General features: G+C 39.2%; 1 protein-coding gene across 1 annotated transcript in view; it reads left to right on the top strand.

Moving 5' to 3' along the window:
• XPO4 (exportin 4) overlaps positions 1-16,605 on the top strand; it is an 80,173-nt gene that overhangs the window by 20,325 nt on the left and 43,243 nt on the right. The window contains exons 4-5 of the mRNA XM_087721214.1: positions 706-844; positions 14,339-14,455. Coding sequence (XP_087577340.1) covers positions 706-844; positions 14,339-14,455 — 256 coding nt within the window. The remainder of the gene's footprint in view (positions 1-705; positions 845-14,338; positions 14,456-16,605) is intronic.

Here is a 16,605-nt window from a genome sequence, read left to right as displayed (position 1 = left end):
ATGAATGAAAAACAGGCCATTTTTTACCCAGCCCCCAGGAGCACTCTACAAGCCTCCTAAAGACTATACGTGCCCTTTTTTGACAAAAAACGAGCCCGTTTTCGCGAGGTCTGCAGAGTGCAAAACCTTATTTTTTTTAATTTGCCTCTTCAAAATCTTGGTGCATCTTATACTCCAGTGCGTCTTATACTCTGAAAAATACGGTACTCCAGAAAGTGGAAAACCTATTGCTGATTACATACTGCAGCTAAGTCTAAATGTACATTTGAAAACCAATAAGCAAAATATCAGGGTTGAATCTTATTTCCTGATCCAAATAAATAGATGTCACCATTCTAGAATTTAATTCAGCCAGATAAAACTATTGTAAACAGCCACAGTCACTATATGACAATTTAATAAATAAAAATAAAACTATTGTAAACAGCCACAGTCACTATATAACAATTTAATAAATAAAAATAAAAAGTGTGCTATGTATATACGAGCTGTGCAAATTACAATGGGAGATGTGACATAGGGGATGCTGCAGGATATGAACTGAATCTGTCCCAAAGACTAGATACTCCCCTGCCCCCCACCCCCAAGCCTCCTTTCTAAAAGCAGTACAGCTAAGAAGAGTTTGTATGTTTTTGCTTTGTAAACAATAATGTGGTCACTTTGATCAGGGCTGAATGTATCTTATGTATGTATTTTATTTTGCAGCCTCCAGAAATATGTGCGGGAACAGATATTGTTAGCAGTAGCAGTAATAGTGAAACGAGGTTCTGTAGACAAATCAATTGAATGCAAAAGCATTTTTCATGAAGTCAGTCAGTTGATAAGCAGCGGCAATCCCACAGTGGTAAGTTCTCGTGTTTAAAAACACAAGTTTGTTTACATCATCCTGGACATTTTCTTCCCTGTCATTATACTAATTATTTACTTTCAGGAATAATTTAAATCTCCCTCCATGCTTGTGCCTTCCAAATCTGCCTGGAATTGCTGTATCCATTGAGCATTCTCAAGTCGCAATCGCAACACAGTTGGAAATAAGGAGTTGAGGAAAAAGACATTAATTCAAAGAGATTCCCCATTCTGCTCCATGAGTAGATCAGACCTAAACTGCTCAGGGGGGAAAGTTTGCCATTAAAAGGTAAAAAGGATAGGCAGCTGTACAATATATTTAGCAATTGAAGTATAGCAATAAATTATGTTCTGTTTTTCTGACACCAATGGTATTGGTATGCTTGGATTCAACTTTGCTCCTTAACTACCACATAAATTGTTTTTGAGTATCATATATTTTTGACTTCCAAGTTAAATTATTAAGTGATAGATAGAATAACAAAGTTGGAAGGGATCTTGGAGGTCTTCTAATCCAACCCCCCCTACTCAGGCAGGAAACCGTATACCAGTGATGGCTAACCTTTTTGTTGTCATGTGCTGAAAGCATGTGTGCGCCCGCACCTATAATGCAATGCGCATGCATCCCCCCGCATATGCGCACAACCCCTCCTGCGCCCTGTTTTGGGACTAGTAGGCCTCCCTGAAGCCTCCTGGGACCAAAAACAGGCTGGGGGGCGGCTGCCGTTCACCCCCCCGCACTCTCCTCATATGCACGCACATCTCCCACATCTCCCCTGCCCCCTGCACATGCGCAGCAGAGACCCGAAAATCAGCTGTCCAGTGGGAGATGCGTGCACATGCACGGTGGAGCTGAGCTGGGGTGATGGCTCGTGTGCTCGCAGAGAGGGCTCCGCATACCATCTCTGGCATGTGTGCCATAAATTCACCATCATGGCCCTATACCATTTCAGACGAATGGTTGTCCAATCTTGTCTTAAAAACGCCCGGTGTTGGAGCATCCACAACTTCTGAAGGCAAGTTGTTCCACTGATTAATTGTTCTTACGATCAGGAAATTTCTTCTTGATTCTAGGTTGTTCTAGATACCCAGATAGATGTTGAGGTTGAGCACTGAATTGCCAAATTTGAAGGGTCATCGCTTTTTGTATCTGAATGGGTTTTCAATAGTTATCAGAGATTTTATTCCTATTTGGTTTGGTTTACATCTGTTCCCTTACTGTGTTCAGTCCGTAAGTCAGCTGTTGGAATGGCCTCATGAAAGACCTTTTCCATTCCCTGGGGAAGTGGTAGGGTTGGGTAGAAGGGATGTGTGCCGACTCGGAACTGAAGATGGCAATATAAAATTTACTCATGTTACATTTTTAGAAGCCAATGGGGAAATATCCTCCACCCCTTCATGCAGCTGTAAATAGAATTCCAGCACCTTATTTCCACTTGCGCCGTTAGTTCCAATTCCATATGGTGTGCCAGAAAATGCTCCACTCTGGAAATGAGTTATCTGTACTGCTTGCTAAAACCTTTGGTAGCTAAAACGGAATGGTCTGAGAGAGCTTATCTGCAATAAAATGAATCCAATGCCATGTGTGTGGTGTCAGGGTTCCTAGTAACAACCCCAACGAAAGAAGACTCCGAGGCTTCCAGACCTGACATATAGCAGGAAAAAGAAGGTCTAAGAATAGCAAAACACATGTCCCAGGGCTGCAAAATGTACAGATATTCATAAAATCCTTTACCTGTAATGATGACAACTTCAACCTTAGATTAATAAAGCATAAGTTGAGCATTTGGCAGCCATTTGATTAGTTTAAACATTCCCCAGCTTTGTGACTACTTGAACTACAATGTTTTAACTCTCACTGGAAGATTAGGACAAGGTTGGTATCCATACTTAATTACAACTTGAATTATTTTTGCTAGTAGTTCAAACTTAGCACTGTTTCTCCTCTCATCCATTTCCATTCTGAGCAAGGGAAACTTTTAGCTTTCAGGTTATTCAACTCCAAATCTGTCTTACGCTCCCATGTGAGTTTCCAGATATCAATCAAAATAATATCTTTGGTTTTCAACACTTAGAAAGCGGTTCCCTCTGGAATATTATTCACAAAGACTTACTGCATTATTGCCAAGTATGGGATATTTACATTTGTACATTTACCTTTACATGTCAACTTTTTATTCTGTGAACTCAAGATAACATACATAGCTCCTTCCTTACCATTTTATCCTCACAACAATTTTGTAGGGTTAGGAGTTAATAATTACTGAGTTCCTGCATCTCAGAATAATTGCCTGCTCTGTCATGGTGTAAATGCCACTCTCTTTCTTAGACTCGACTCTGAGCAATCTGTTTTAAAATTTGATTGAGTTAAATTTGATATGCTAAGGCCTGGTGCAGGCTGCCCGTTTATGATCCCTTGGGAAGAGTCCCATATGCACAGTTGATTGGTTGATTACCGTATTTTTCGGAGTATAAGATGCACCTTTTTCTCAAAAAAGAGGGTGAAAATCTGGGTATGTCTTATAAACTGAATATAGCATTTTTGGCCTACCGAAACCCCGCCTCCTTTGCAAAAATGACTGTGCATAGGCTTTAGGAGCCTTCCAGAGTGCTCCTGGGGGCTGGAGAGGCCAAAAATGAGTAAAAAACATGCCAATTTTTGCTCGTTTTTGCCCCCCCAGACCCCAGGAGCACTCTATAAGCCTCCTAAAGGCTATGTATGCCCCCCCTTTTTTTTTTACAAAAAGTGGGCCCGTTTTTGTGAAAAACTGGCAGGTTTTTGCTCATTTCCCCCCCCCCCCCTGAGTACTCTACAACAGTGGTCCCCAACCCCCGGTCCGCGGACCGGTGCCGGGCCGTGGAGTACCTGGCACCGGGCCGCGCAGCGGCCGGGGGCCATGATCGCTCTTTTAAATCCGCTCCTCTTAAATGCATTTCTCTCCCCCCCCTTTGGTCCCACCCTCGGCTCTCTCTCCCTCCCTCCCTCGCCGTCTCCTCCCTTCTCTCTCCCCCCCTCCCGCACCGATCCATCGCCAGGGAAAGAAAGAGTGAGAGAGGAGAGAGAGAGGGAGAGAGGGAGGGAGTCAAGAAAACTGTTCCGGCCGCCGCTGAAATGACTCAGTAACTTTTGCGCTTGGATCTGCTTTTTCAAACCTCCCCCAATCATCATCGCCACCCTCTTCCTCCTCCTCCACCACCACCGTTTGTTCCGCTAAAGCTCCTAAAGCTCTCTCCTCGGCTTTTCCTGCTTTCTCCCTGTCACCCAGATGCATGCTGTGGTTCGAGAGTGCGGCTCGGTTTTATGTGTCCGCTTCTCTCCCTTTCTCTCCACACACCCCCCACCTCCATTTAATTATTATTTTTTTAAAGAAAACCGTAGTTCTGCCAATTGCAAAAAAAAAAAAGTGTGTGTGCGTGCATATCTGCCGGCGGGTGTGTGTTTGTGGTGTGTGTGTGTGTGTGTGTATGCGCGCGCGGAGAGAGACTGGTTGGAAAGGAAGGACAGGACTGGCGGTGTGTGTTTCTGCAGCCCCTCCGTTGGAGGCTGCACTAGCCGTCAGATCTGGTGTTTTTTTTTTCCCCTCTCCTTTTTCCGGCAGGTCGTTTTAATCCTTGCTAATTACTTTCTGTTCTTCGCTTGCCAGCTTCCTTCCCACCCTCCTTCCTCCTCCTCCCCCCCCCGGCCGGGTGCGCCTCCCCGCTTTTACTCCCAAACAGTTATATATTTATATATATATTTATTTTCTCTCTCTCCACGGCATTCGCGTGCGCGCGCTCTGTTCTTTGCCCGCCGAAAGTGGTGGGGAGGGGGAGGGTGGGCAGAAAGGTTGGTCCGGGTTGAGGGTTCAGGATGGGCTTTGAGGAACATAAGTCTGTCCGGGTGGGGGGGGGCATATTAAAGCACTTTATATTTATGTAATTGTATTTTAGTTTGTAAGGCATGTTTAAATACAATAAAATAAAAGTTGTTTAATCAAAACAATCTGATATATAAACAATCAATGTGTCGTCGCGAACAACGCTCCCCCACCCCTGCGCGCGCTCAGCGGGCCACGGTAAAATTATCAAAGGCTGACTGGTCCGCGGCGATAAAAAGGTTGGGGACCACTGCTCTACAAGCCTCCTAAAGGCTATACATGCCCCTTTTGTTGACCAAAAACGGGCCCGTTTTTGCGAAAAACAGACCATTTTTGGGAGATATGCAGTGTGCAAAAACTTTTTTTTAAATTTGGCTCTTTAAAATCTTGGTTCGTCTTAAACTCCGAAAAATACGGTATGCGCCATCAGATCGTGTTGACTCTTAGTGACTACATATATTTTCTCCTCGACAATCTGCTTTTATATACAACCGGTGGTACACGTAGTCCTCAACCTACAACCACAACTGAGCCCAAAATTTATGTTGTTAAGTGAAAAAATTGTTAAGTGGATTTATCCCATTTTACGACTTTCCTTGCCACATTTGTTTAAGTGAATCACTGCAGTCATTAAATTAGTCACATGGTTGTTAAGTGAATCTGGGTTCTCCATTGACTTTGCTTGTCAGAAGGTCGCAAAATAACTCCTGAACACTGCGACCGTCATAAATATGAATCAGTTGTCAAGCATCTGAATGCAAATCACGTGACCATTGGGATGCTGCAATAGTCACTATTTATATGTCTATTATATGTCTATACAACGGCACTATTTTCAGTGCCGTTGTAACTTCAAATGGTTGCTAAATGAACTGTTGTAAGTGGAGGACTATCTGTATTTAGTAAATAGTAATCTACACTTAGAAAAGTGTAAAAACAAGCTTTGGTTACTCACTGAGGCAAGGCAAGTACGACATTCATAGAGCATGATTTTATCTCAGGGAACTGATTCAATACATTTAGTACCTTTTCCCAGTATAGCTAACATTGGTCTCTGATGGACAGAGCTTCTGCTAAAAAGCCAATTACTAATTTTAGTCTGGTTAATTCATGTTTTCCACCACTGATTCCAAGATGCTGAGGAAATGTATGTGGAATAAATTCCACTTAACCACAAATGCCTGCAGTTCATTGGTCCTGGACCTCGGTACAGAATTCTCTTTTCTGCTTTGGCTATTTGGAAAGATTCCCCATTCTGAGATCTAGAGTGCAGCTTCGTGTGTGTTTGTGTGTGTGTGTGTGTGTGTGGCTGTGTGAACTTTCAGCTGCTGGTGGAGCCTCATATTAATATATAAAAATAGTCTGTTCAACAACTTGGCAAGCGTTGCTCCTAATGTGTTCACTGAGTTATGTATGCCTTGAGGTCTTCACTGAAGGAAGGTAAACATGTTGACCACGAGCCATGTAAAATAACAGAGTTGGGTAAATTAGATGATTGTTAAAAACTGCATGAATTTAAAAATGGATCACATTTCCCCCTTAACCCTGCACACGACAGAGCAGACCCCAAAAGAAATATAAGAAGATGCTAATATATCCTCAGCCCCTGGTTTATATTTGACACCAGTAGTCTTTTAAGTCTTTGCATTGTTACCATTTTTTGTGTATGTTTTGCAATTAGACATGCAGAGTTTGTTTCTGGCTGTAATGTAAGCTAAAACCCAAGGAAGTTTTTCAAAACTAAAAAAAGGTTTAAAAGATTAAAGCGATTGCAAAGAACAGGATTTCTTCAGATCTGTCAAAGACTGTTAAATCATTTGCATGCCATAAGAAGGAACAATACAAATCCCCTTTATGCTAATTACATTTAATATAACACAGTTCATTTTTGAAGACTCAGAAAAAGTTGGTTATATAAATGTTATGCTACATTAGTACCCCAAATCCAAAATAACACATTTCAAAAATTCAAGAAGAATATGATTTATAGGAATAAATAAGAGCCTCGGTAGCGCAGTGGTCAGAGTGCAGCATTACAGGCTACTTCTGCTGACTGCCGGCTGCCTGCAATTTGGCAGTTCAAATCTCACCAGGCTCAAAGGTTGTCTCAGCCTTCCATCGTTCCGAGGTGGGTAAAACGAGGACCCAAATTGTTGGGGGAAATATGCTGACTCTGTACACCGCTTAGAGAGGGCTATAAAGCACTGTAAAGCGGTATATAAGTTTAAGTGCTATTGCTATGTGCTAATAAATGATAAGAATGCAGTTTATGATTTTATATTTTAGAACAGCTTATTAATATTAAGGGGGGAGGGCATGGATAGAAAATGTTCCTTAGGTCTAGGAATTAAATTAATTAGAAGTAGTTTCAAGCTTAGAAAAAAAAAGAATAACATTATTCTGTGCATTATTTATTTAATGTATGGCAATGGTACATTAGCCAGGAGACTACATGGTTAATACATAGTAGCTGTTTGGCTGCCTAAGACTGCTAATCCATTCGGATCACGCTCATGCACTATCCAGAGTAAACCACAAGGCATTAACTAGCTCTGAACTCAATACTAGGCATTGAAAGCTGTTCTTGAAAAACTGTATACTCGATGCTGATTTGGCTGACTGTGGTTAACAATGTTTAAACAATGATGCTTTATTATCAGTTTTCATTTAGGGATGGGAAAAAGACACAAGGAATTTCTGTAGACAATCTCTTCTGTGCCTGACTTATTTCCTTATCCTCACAGAGCAGAGAGATTGGAGAAGAAGGGATTACAAGAGAATAAGCAGGCACACAGTGGGGACTACAGAGGGCTGTTTGCATAGTGCACTCAGGTGTAAGAAATCAGGAACCTGGGTTCAAATGAGTAACCAGTTTATTCCATGCTATCTCTAAACAAGAAACTGAACTAATGATGGCCAAAGTAAATTGGCAATAGATAAAAGTTAAGGGCCTGGGGTTAAAGAATGTAACTCACCCCCACCCGAATGGTATGAATGTTGTGTTCTATTTTTAATTATGTATTGTCCTTATGTGTTATTGTTTGTATCCCCCTCCCTTTGAGTTGTAAGCCGCCCTGAGTCCCCCCAGGGAAAAGGGCGGCCTATAAATAAATTTTCAAATACTCAAAAAAAAAAAAAATCAAGGAGGGCTGGATTTAGATCTCTTGTGGGTGTGAAAGGATCATAAACTGATGATGCTCTTGAACCTTCTCTCATGCTCAGCCTGGTCATCTCCTACACAACCCTCCTGGCTGCTGGTTCCATTACATTGCTTTTGATGTGTTACCCATTTGATGTGTATTATCCATTACTTGCTTGCTTGTAATTCCTTCCTCTCCAATCTATGGTATCCACTTGGCAAATGGGGGCAGGAAACACAGGTCACATACAGAATAACATGTACTGACAGTAATGGTGATCTTATAACTAAGGAACACTGCAAAGATTGTAAATGTGGGCATTGGTTATAAAGTTATTTTTTTCAGCACTTTTTTTCAGTATTTTTCATGTTCCAATTTCTCCTTTCTAAAAAATTTATTATTAATTTCAAACAAACATACATAAAATAAAAATGAACAGTTCACTGCATGTGAAAAAAAAAGGACAAAAAATAATGAAGAAAAACAAAAAAAGAAAAATATTTAACTACAAATATATTTCAAGTTCATGTGGTTTAAAAAGGGAAAACTATGCTTTCAGTGTTCACCAAACCTCTCCCCAAAAAATTTCGCGAAGGGAGAGGTAATTATTTTTTGATTAACAAAATATGTAATTGGCTCAAAAATTGCTAAATCTTATATCTCTGACATCCATCCTTTATATCGTCAGTTGAAATATGTTTCCATCTCCAAAAACATTTGCTTTTTTCCCGGTAATTCAACATATTGTACAACATTACTCCAAAAGGAGACTAAGAAAGAACATGATAACATTGGAGTTAGAATGACCTCAAATACTGTATCTTGCAATGGCTAACACAAATAATCATTAGTGGTAAGTGTGTTGTGTATCATTCAGAGTTTATTTTTATTTGTTAGCCTACACTTTTGTTATACCTAAGGTGAATTTTTGTACCTTTTCTCTGATAGAGGTTGTTCAAGGACAAGAAATTAAGAAAGTCACTTCTGAGGTAGCCTTTCTAGAGACTGTTTCTATTTCGTTTTGCTTTCATTGTTAGCAGAGTTGTATGGTGGCATCGCGACTATTTCCTCCTACTGTATTAGTTATAAGTGTCTCTTGAAGGATGTTATCAAATACTTCCTGTCTTCTTAGGCATCAGTTAACACTGACAATATGGATTTCACAGAAGCATTTGAAAAGAACAGCAGCCCTATAAATCATCTTGACAGTATGGGAGAATGATTTAAGACAGTAGGATTAACTCGATGGGCTAGGAAAACACAACTGTGCCACTTCTTTGCCTAAAGTACATTATTCTTTTGCTGTTTCCATAGATATAGAGATAAAAATATGTTTTCTTCTGCATAGGAAAAGGGTAAGATCGTCCTAATGGATTCTGAAGTTTTGAGAGTTAATTTTTTTAACAGCCAATTTGGTCTAAACCAAATGTTTCTTTTAATGCTGATGACTGAAGCACAAATGCTTGATGCAGACACAACAGTTTTAGCTCTGAAATTTATTCTCTGATCAGTTTCTAAGTTTTGGACAGGTGTGTACTAGCCTCTATATTTTCCTAAACTCTTTGAACTCTTATATCCTTTCATCCCCTGTAACCTAAGCACATTCAAATACTGGTGCACGTTTTCCACCAACCGCCCAGTCACAAGTGTGAAATCCATTCTAACATTCATTAGAGCTTTAATTTTTTTAATTTAAATGAAATTCTTTTTTTAAAGGCATGAACCATCCTTTATCCGAATGCAATAATGTACAGAAATATTTCACAATGTTGTCTATTTTTCAGTGCATTGCGGTAGTTTTTGTTTGCTTCTATTTTTAATGGGGAAGTAGCTTTAAGAGGGAGTTTATTAAAAGTTTTTTTAAAAGAAAAAACAACAATGATTGTCTAAGACTGCTTAACTTCCACTGAGTATCTGATTGCCCAGCTAATCTCTCTTAGCACATTCTGATTGATCTCCTGTTAGAGCAGCTGAAAGTCTCTTTTAAGCGTGGCAGACTTTTATAACTACCCAACTGGGGTAAGTGCCAGGCTATTCTAAGAGATAATCCACTCTCCAAACAAGAGAAATATTTTATGTTGTCAGACCAGGGTTATTGTTTGAGTATGTGATTTGTTCATGTGGTAGAACTCATAACATTTCTGTTAAGTGAGGCAGTAGACTAGTTTTATAGGTTCACCCTTAACTGGAACGATGTTCTCTCTGTACTTGCTCATTAAATCTGCACTATGAGCTGCAGTTGTTAAAAGCACATTTTTGGCCGTTTTTATTTTAATTTTTATAGAGTTCTATGATATCTGGAAATGAGCATTCCAACACTAGAAATGCAGTTTATATAGTTCTTTAGCCTCTTATCTGTTCATGCATAATCCAAATCCTTCCTCGTTCCACAATCACCTATAATCTTTCTGGCTCCAGATAATAAGAAAATAAAATTCTCATTAAGGCCAATCCAGACTGTAGTGGTGCATGTAGTTAATGGCTTCTGTTATTCAGTGCATATGACACCACAACTCCATGAGGTACATTGCTTCAAGTATGCTTCTGGGTGCAATTCATGGTTCTGCCAATCACCTTTAAAGCCCTTCATGGTTTGGGGCTGGATTACTTGCGGCAGGGGTCCCCAGCCCCTGGGCCAGAGGTGGTATTCAGCCGGTTCTCCGGTTCAGGCAAACCGGTAGCAGTGGCTGCGGGAAGCTCCGCCCACCCACTCCGACATAATGCACGAGCACTGCACATGCACAGAATGTGGTGTGCATGCGCATATGTGGCATGTACGCTCACATTTGCAAATCAGTAGGGAAGGTAAGTGAATCCCCCCGCTGTCCCGGGCCATGGATCACTACTGGGCCATGAGCAGCAGGTAAGCGCGTGCACGCATGTTCCATGTCCTTCCCACCCCCACTGTTCCACAAAGCCGGAAAGTTTGGGGAACTCTGATTTATGGGACACTGTCTCCCGAATTGTTTCTATCCATCCCATCTGGTCTGGCAGAATAGACATGCTTTGTGTCCCGTCTCTGGAATGTCATCCCTCCAGAGATCAGATTGGCCCCAACTTTGCTGGCCTTCTGCAAGGCTCCGAAGAAGTACATTTTCTGGTTGTATTGACTGTATGGTGCTTTTGTAATTTTCTCTCAGGGGATACGCAATTTATATTTTTGAGTTCAGCAGCCATATAAATCTAATAAAAAAGTTTTAAAAAATGAATATGAAACTTTGTGTCATTGTGGATAGAGAGTCCAGGATCATTATGGAAATCAGCCATTACATTCCGCTTGCATATATATTTCTAAATGGTTTTTTTTATCTCTTTGGGATTTATATAGCAAAGAAGCCTATTAATTTTGTACATAGTGGCTGTGATAACTAGCTGTGTGTGGGGTCAAGGTATTGACATCAGAGGCATTTCTGAACAAAAGATGTTGCAGTTGGTGGGCGGATGGCACTACTGTCAGCTGTTGCATGACCTCGCATAAATAGTATCATCACAACTTTAATCTTTCGGGGGTTCAGAGGTAGTGTGCATATTTCTGTTTAAACCCTGGATGCTTGCCTGCATTCATGACCCTTTAACAATTCCTATTCCTCTGCCCATCCGTGACACCTTGGCTCCAAATTGTCTAGGGATGAAGCCAATAATTGTATACTTCCATTGTATGTACACCTATTGTGACAAATATAAAACATGCTACCTTTTGCATAATATGTGGAGGAGCGAGATGTTATGAAATAATCATTTTAATGTTTGATACATTAACATTTACCTTGAATATTCAGCTTTAAATAATATTGGATGAAGAAGTACCTGTACATGATTCATTTAATTCTGGAAATTTATATACTTAGCATTTGGCAGTTTCACATATATGTTTTTCAGTGTCAACTAAACTTACACAGATCTCTACTACTCTGTCGAAAAGTTTAGTGGTATATATGGGGAGGGTTGTCTTTGCATTTAGCCTTAATTCTAGATAAGCCCTATTAACTTTCAGAACAAAGCTATAGCAAATGCCTTTATTCTTGGGGAACGTTTACTACTAATTTAAAGTTTTAAATTTTCATTAAGAAGGCATTGATTATAAGAATTTCTTAGCTAAATAGCAGGATTTGACTGACGCAGCAGGTGACTTTCACATATAAGCAAATTTATAGCAATGATTTAAATGCACCATAAAGTCTGTGTAAGTGAACCATAATTTTCTTATAAAGTGGACATTTTTAGCTACGGTATTCTGTTTAAACTGATCTTTTCCAGCAGTATTAACTCACCTTCAATAATTTGATCTATCCTGTTATGAACTCCATTTGGTGGGCGGGAAAGGGGCGAAAACCTCCTAATGAATCAGTGTCTACTTGATGAAGTTTTAAAATTTGTATGCTTATAATAGTAGTGTTCACCAAGACCAATTAGGGACTTTTAATTAATACATGGTTTTGGGTAGTATGTCATGAACTTAACAAAAATTTACAAATATATAAAGTGCAACAAACGGTAAATATTGAAACATCTTAACATGAAGAGTTTACACAAATGTTACCCGAGTAACATTTTCAGCCCAAAGATAATTTGCGCTACTTGCCTAGTAAATTATTTGTCTAAAATTATTTGTATACTGTGCTAGATTAGGCCAGAGACACACATGCATTCCTGTTGATTTTAGTTCAAAATGTGCTCCCAAAATAGGACAAATCCAAATCAAGAGTTAACTTAAGGAAAATCCAGCACTGATTGCTTTGCTGGGATGACTTTCATTGGGGTCTGAAAAGGAACAGTTCCCTTATCGTGGCACTATTAAACTTCTCAGTAGCATTCGTATCACCAATTATGGCATCTTTCTGGAATGTCTATGAAAATTGGGAGCAAGGGGAACTATATTACACTCTTTTTGGAGTGCCAGTTCCAGTTAGGGGTTTTGTAGCAGGAATATAGAAAGATGGAGTTACTATTTGTTTGTTGAGGTTCTGTGCCACCTGTATTTTTAATTCTGAATAGATAGAACTTCCTCTGAAATAATTGGCCTATGATTTTCCATCATGGCTGGAGGGGGTGGTCTTTGCCCAGTTTTAATTTATGTGCCAGTTCTGGCTTACTGGGTTAAGAGTTTTGGCCATTGTGGAAGACTCCACCCATACTTCTTCCTTCCCCTGCATTCTTGGCCCTCATCCTTCATCAGTCCAACTCAGCTGCCAATCAAACAGCAACCACCAATCAAACAAGAGAGGAGGAATGAAAAAGAGAAGATGGCTTCCTGGGAGCTCTGCCATCAAAGGCCTTGTGAGAAAGAAGCTGAATAAACAAAGCCAAAGTCCTGGGGTCAAATAAAGAGACAAACTAAATGATAGCCAGCCTTGATGAGATGAGACGCAACTGACTCACTGAAGGGCCATTTATTTTCTTCCCTTTACCATTTACAAATAAGCATTCAGAATAAGGGGGGAAGAATCAAGAAGCCCAACGAACAGAAAAGGTAAAGAAATAGTAAAAACTGTGACAGAAGAGAAATAAAAAGCAGAAACTAAAAAAGATAAATGGCAAATTTAGCTTTGTAAGTTTTCCCATGATAAAATAAAAGCCATCCACTAAGGGATATGCAACCCAACCAACTTCCAAGTTTCCAGTGCTTTGGGCTTATTGAGTCTGGGTCAAACTGGTTACTGGTGATTCAGAAAAAGAACATGCAACGACCACGATAACTCATACCTTTATCGTCATATGACTAAATTACTGCAATTTACTACTGCTCAGAAACAACTGCGGTCGTAAAATGAGGTGGCCTACAGTTTGACAAATAAAAAGTCCTATGCTGGCTTCCAGTAGGTTTATGGTTGCCATTCAAAGTGCTGATTTTAACGTACAAAGTGCTATGTAGCTTTGCACCTGCTTTGTCCAAATAGAACCAATCCAACAATATTCTCTTGATTTGGGGACGTAAGGATGGAACGATGCTGGAAGCAGTTTTTCCAATGATGGTCCTTGCTCTATGGATTAATGTCCTTCCAGATGCCATTTTGACAATAACCATGACAGTATTCTGACAACTGGTGAAAATGGAACCTTTTCTGAAGAGTTTTGGGGGAACAAGGGAGTAAGCCCCTAGATATGGTGGTGGATTAGACCATTACTATTTTTATGTGTTTCATTCTATTATTGTTTTATTATATTTTATGGCACTTTTTTTTCAATAAGTCTGGGGATTGTAATCAAGGCACCATACAGAATTGCTAAATAAATAGATGAATGTACCTACTTCTGAATTAGTAAGCATTCTCTGAAATGTCTATTATGCACAAAATAGTTTCTTTGCATTTTTTAAACTACCATGGGGTTCAAAAACAACATTATCAAGGCCAAGTAACAAGTGCTTTTTTGACTAAATTCAAATTGGAGAATAGATGTGACATTATTTTAATGATAATAGATCTGATATGGCATAATAAAACTTTCATACAACAAATTATTCAGCTAATATTTTTTTTATCAAATTTTTCTCAGCAAACTCTGGCCTGTTCCATTTTAACCGCATTGCTAAGTGAGTTCTCAAGTTCAAGTAAAACCAGCAACATTGGATTAAGCATGGAGTTCCATGGCAATTGCAAACTAATATTTCAGGTTAGTATGTGTTTCTATGTTTCCAAGAACAATGTGAACAGGGAAAGATTCATGATATTGCAGATATATGGAAGAGAACCGTGTAATACTAATATGCAGGAGGAATTAAACTTTAAATTAGAAATTGTGTGTTTGGGGTTCCTATGTAATACTTTTGTCTTTTCCTTCTCTAGCATATATTTCCAGTTACTCAAATGAAAATAATAACAATTGAACCACAATGCATACCATAAGGAAAGGTTGCAAGTACTACTAAGAAATAGAAATAAAAATGGAAGGCTGTCCATAGAGTAGAATTGTTTTCCAAATGATAAGAGCCATGGTGGTGCAGTGGTTAGAAAATTTTATTGCAGACCAACTCTGCCCAAAGTCAGGAGTTTGATCCTGATGGGCTTAAGGTTGACTCAGCCTTCTGTTGGTTGGTAAAATGAAGACCCATATGGTTGGGGGCAATATGCTGATAATGTAAGCCACTCAGAGAGTTCCATAAAGCACTATGGAATGATATATAAGTTTAAATGCTATTGCTATAAGCTTAGAGGAACACAAGTTTTAATAAATTAAATACAAACAAAAAAAGCCTTTGAGCAGCCATACCACTAATGAAGTATTTAAAAATCCAGCAATTAAAAACCACAAAACATTTCTTTACATTCTTTGGAAGCAAAAGAAGTTGACATCATTGACTGAAACCAAATAACTAGTTCCAGATGCAATCCATCTAAGTGTTTTTAAAGACTAACATGTGAAATTGCTGATCTTCTAGGAAAAATATGTAGTATTATTCTACTTATTAGAGAACTGGAATGGAACCCAGGAATTATCAAGGAGGTTACATGCCAGAAATTTAACATCTGTTCTGAATAAATGTAGAAAGCACGATTAAAGATAGAATTATCTATCACATCAAAGAAAAATAAAATGAAGAAAAAAGTATACAATTGTCTTTTAAAAGTAAATCCTGAATCCTGGCACATTAACTATATCCTGAGTGTCAGTAAAAATATGTATTAGTCAGGGAGACAGTAGGTTTTTCAAAAGCCTTTTGTTAAAACTCTCTAAAAATTCCTGGAAAACTTAATGCCCTTAATTACATATTAACAAACATAACGTCATAGGTTTACATATTAACAAGTAGCGAAATTGGTTCAATGTAAAGGGATGCACATTGAGGGAAAAATCCCATATATACTGCTGAGCCTGGTGATTGATTGATTGATTAATTGATTGATCTGATCTGATCTCAGCAGATGTCTCTGGGCAACTCACAATTCAGAAACGTATTATAATTAAAAACTTAAAATTTTTAAAACAATAAAAAACATTAAAACACCTAAAAATATTGAAACGTCTTAATTTGAGTACATACAAAATAAGATAACTGGCTGTTAACAATAGGAGGCATGGCCATTGGAAGGTAGCATCATAGGCTCAGGAACATGGCCAGGTCTTTAAAACTTTATGGAAGGCTAGCAGGGTGGGGTCTATGTTGGTTTTATATTGTTTGGAACTCTTCAGGAAAAAAGTGAGTAAATGCATTTCTGTTTGAAGAAGCATGAAGTAATTCATAATGGGCAAAGACATCTAACTTTACAATGCATTGATGAAGCCAGATGTGTATTGCTAATCATGAAAACAAGAGGGGTGGCTCAGTGGCTAAGACACTGAGCTTGTCAATCAGAAAGGTCAGCAGTTTGATGGTTCGAATCCCTAGTGCCATGTAACGGAGTGGGCTCCTGTTACTTGTCTCAGCTTCTGCCAACCTAGCAGTTCAAAAGCATATAAAAAATGCAAGTAGAAAAATAGGAACCACCTTTGGTAGGAAGGTAACAGTGTTACCATGCGCCTTTGGCATTTAGTCATTCCAGCCACATGACCATGGAGACGTCTTTGAACAGTGCTGGCTCTTCGGCTTTAGATGAGCACCGCCCCCTAGTGTTGAAAACAACTACCACATATGTGCGAGGGGAACCTTTACCTTTAATCATGAAAAAAAATGTAAATGTTAATGATGAAACTAACTTAGTGTGTGGCAGCTGTGAAAAACTTATCAAGTGATTCGAACAGCTGCCTTATGGGAGAAAAGACTAAAATATTTGGGACACTTTAGTTTGGAAAAACACTAATGATACTCCTGGTTGAGTGCAATA

The sequence above is a fragment of the Thamnophis sirtalis genome, unplaced genomic scaffold (genome assembly GCF_051295495.1).
Source record: "Thamnophis sirtalis isolate CommonGarterSnake01/CBP01778 unplaced genomic scaffold, rThaSir2_p1.2 scaffold_8, whole genome shotgun sequence".
Lineage (NCBI taxonomy): Eukaryota > Metazoa > Chordata > Lepidosauria > Squamata > Natricidae > Thamnophis > Thamnophis sirtalis.
Note: the sequence above shows the minus strand (reverse complement) of the source record. Positions and strands in the feature narration are given on the sequence as shown.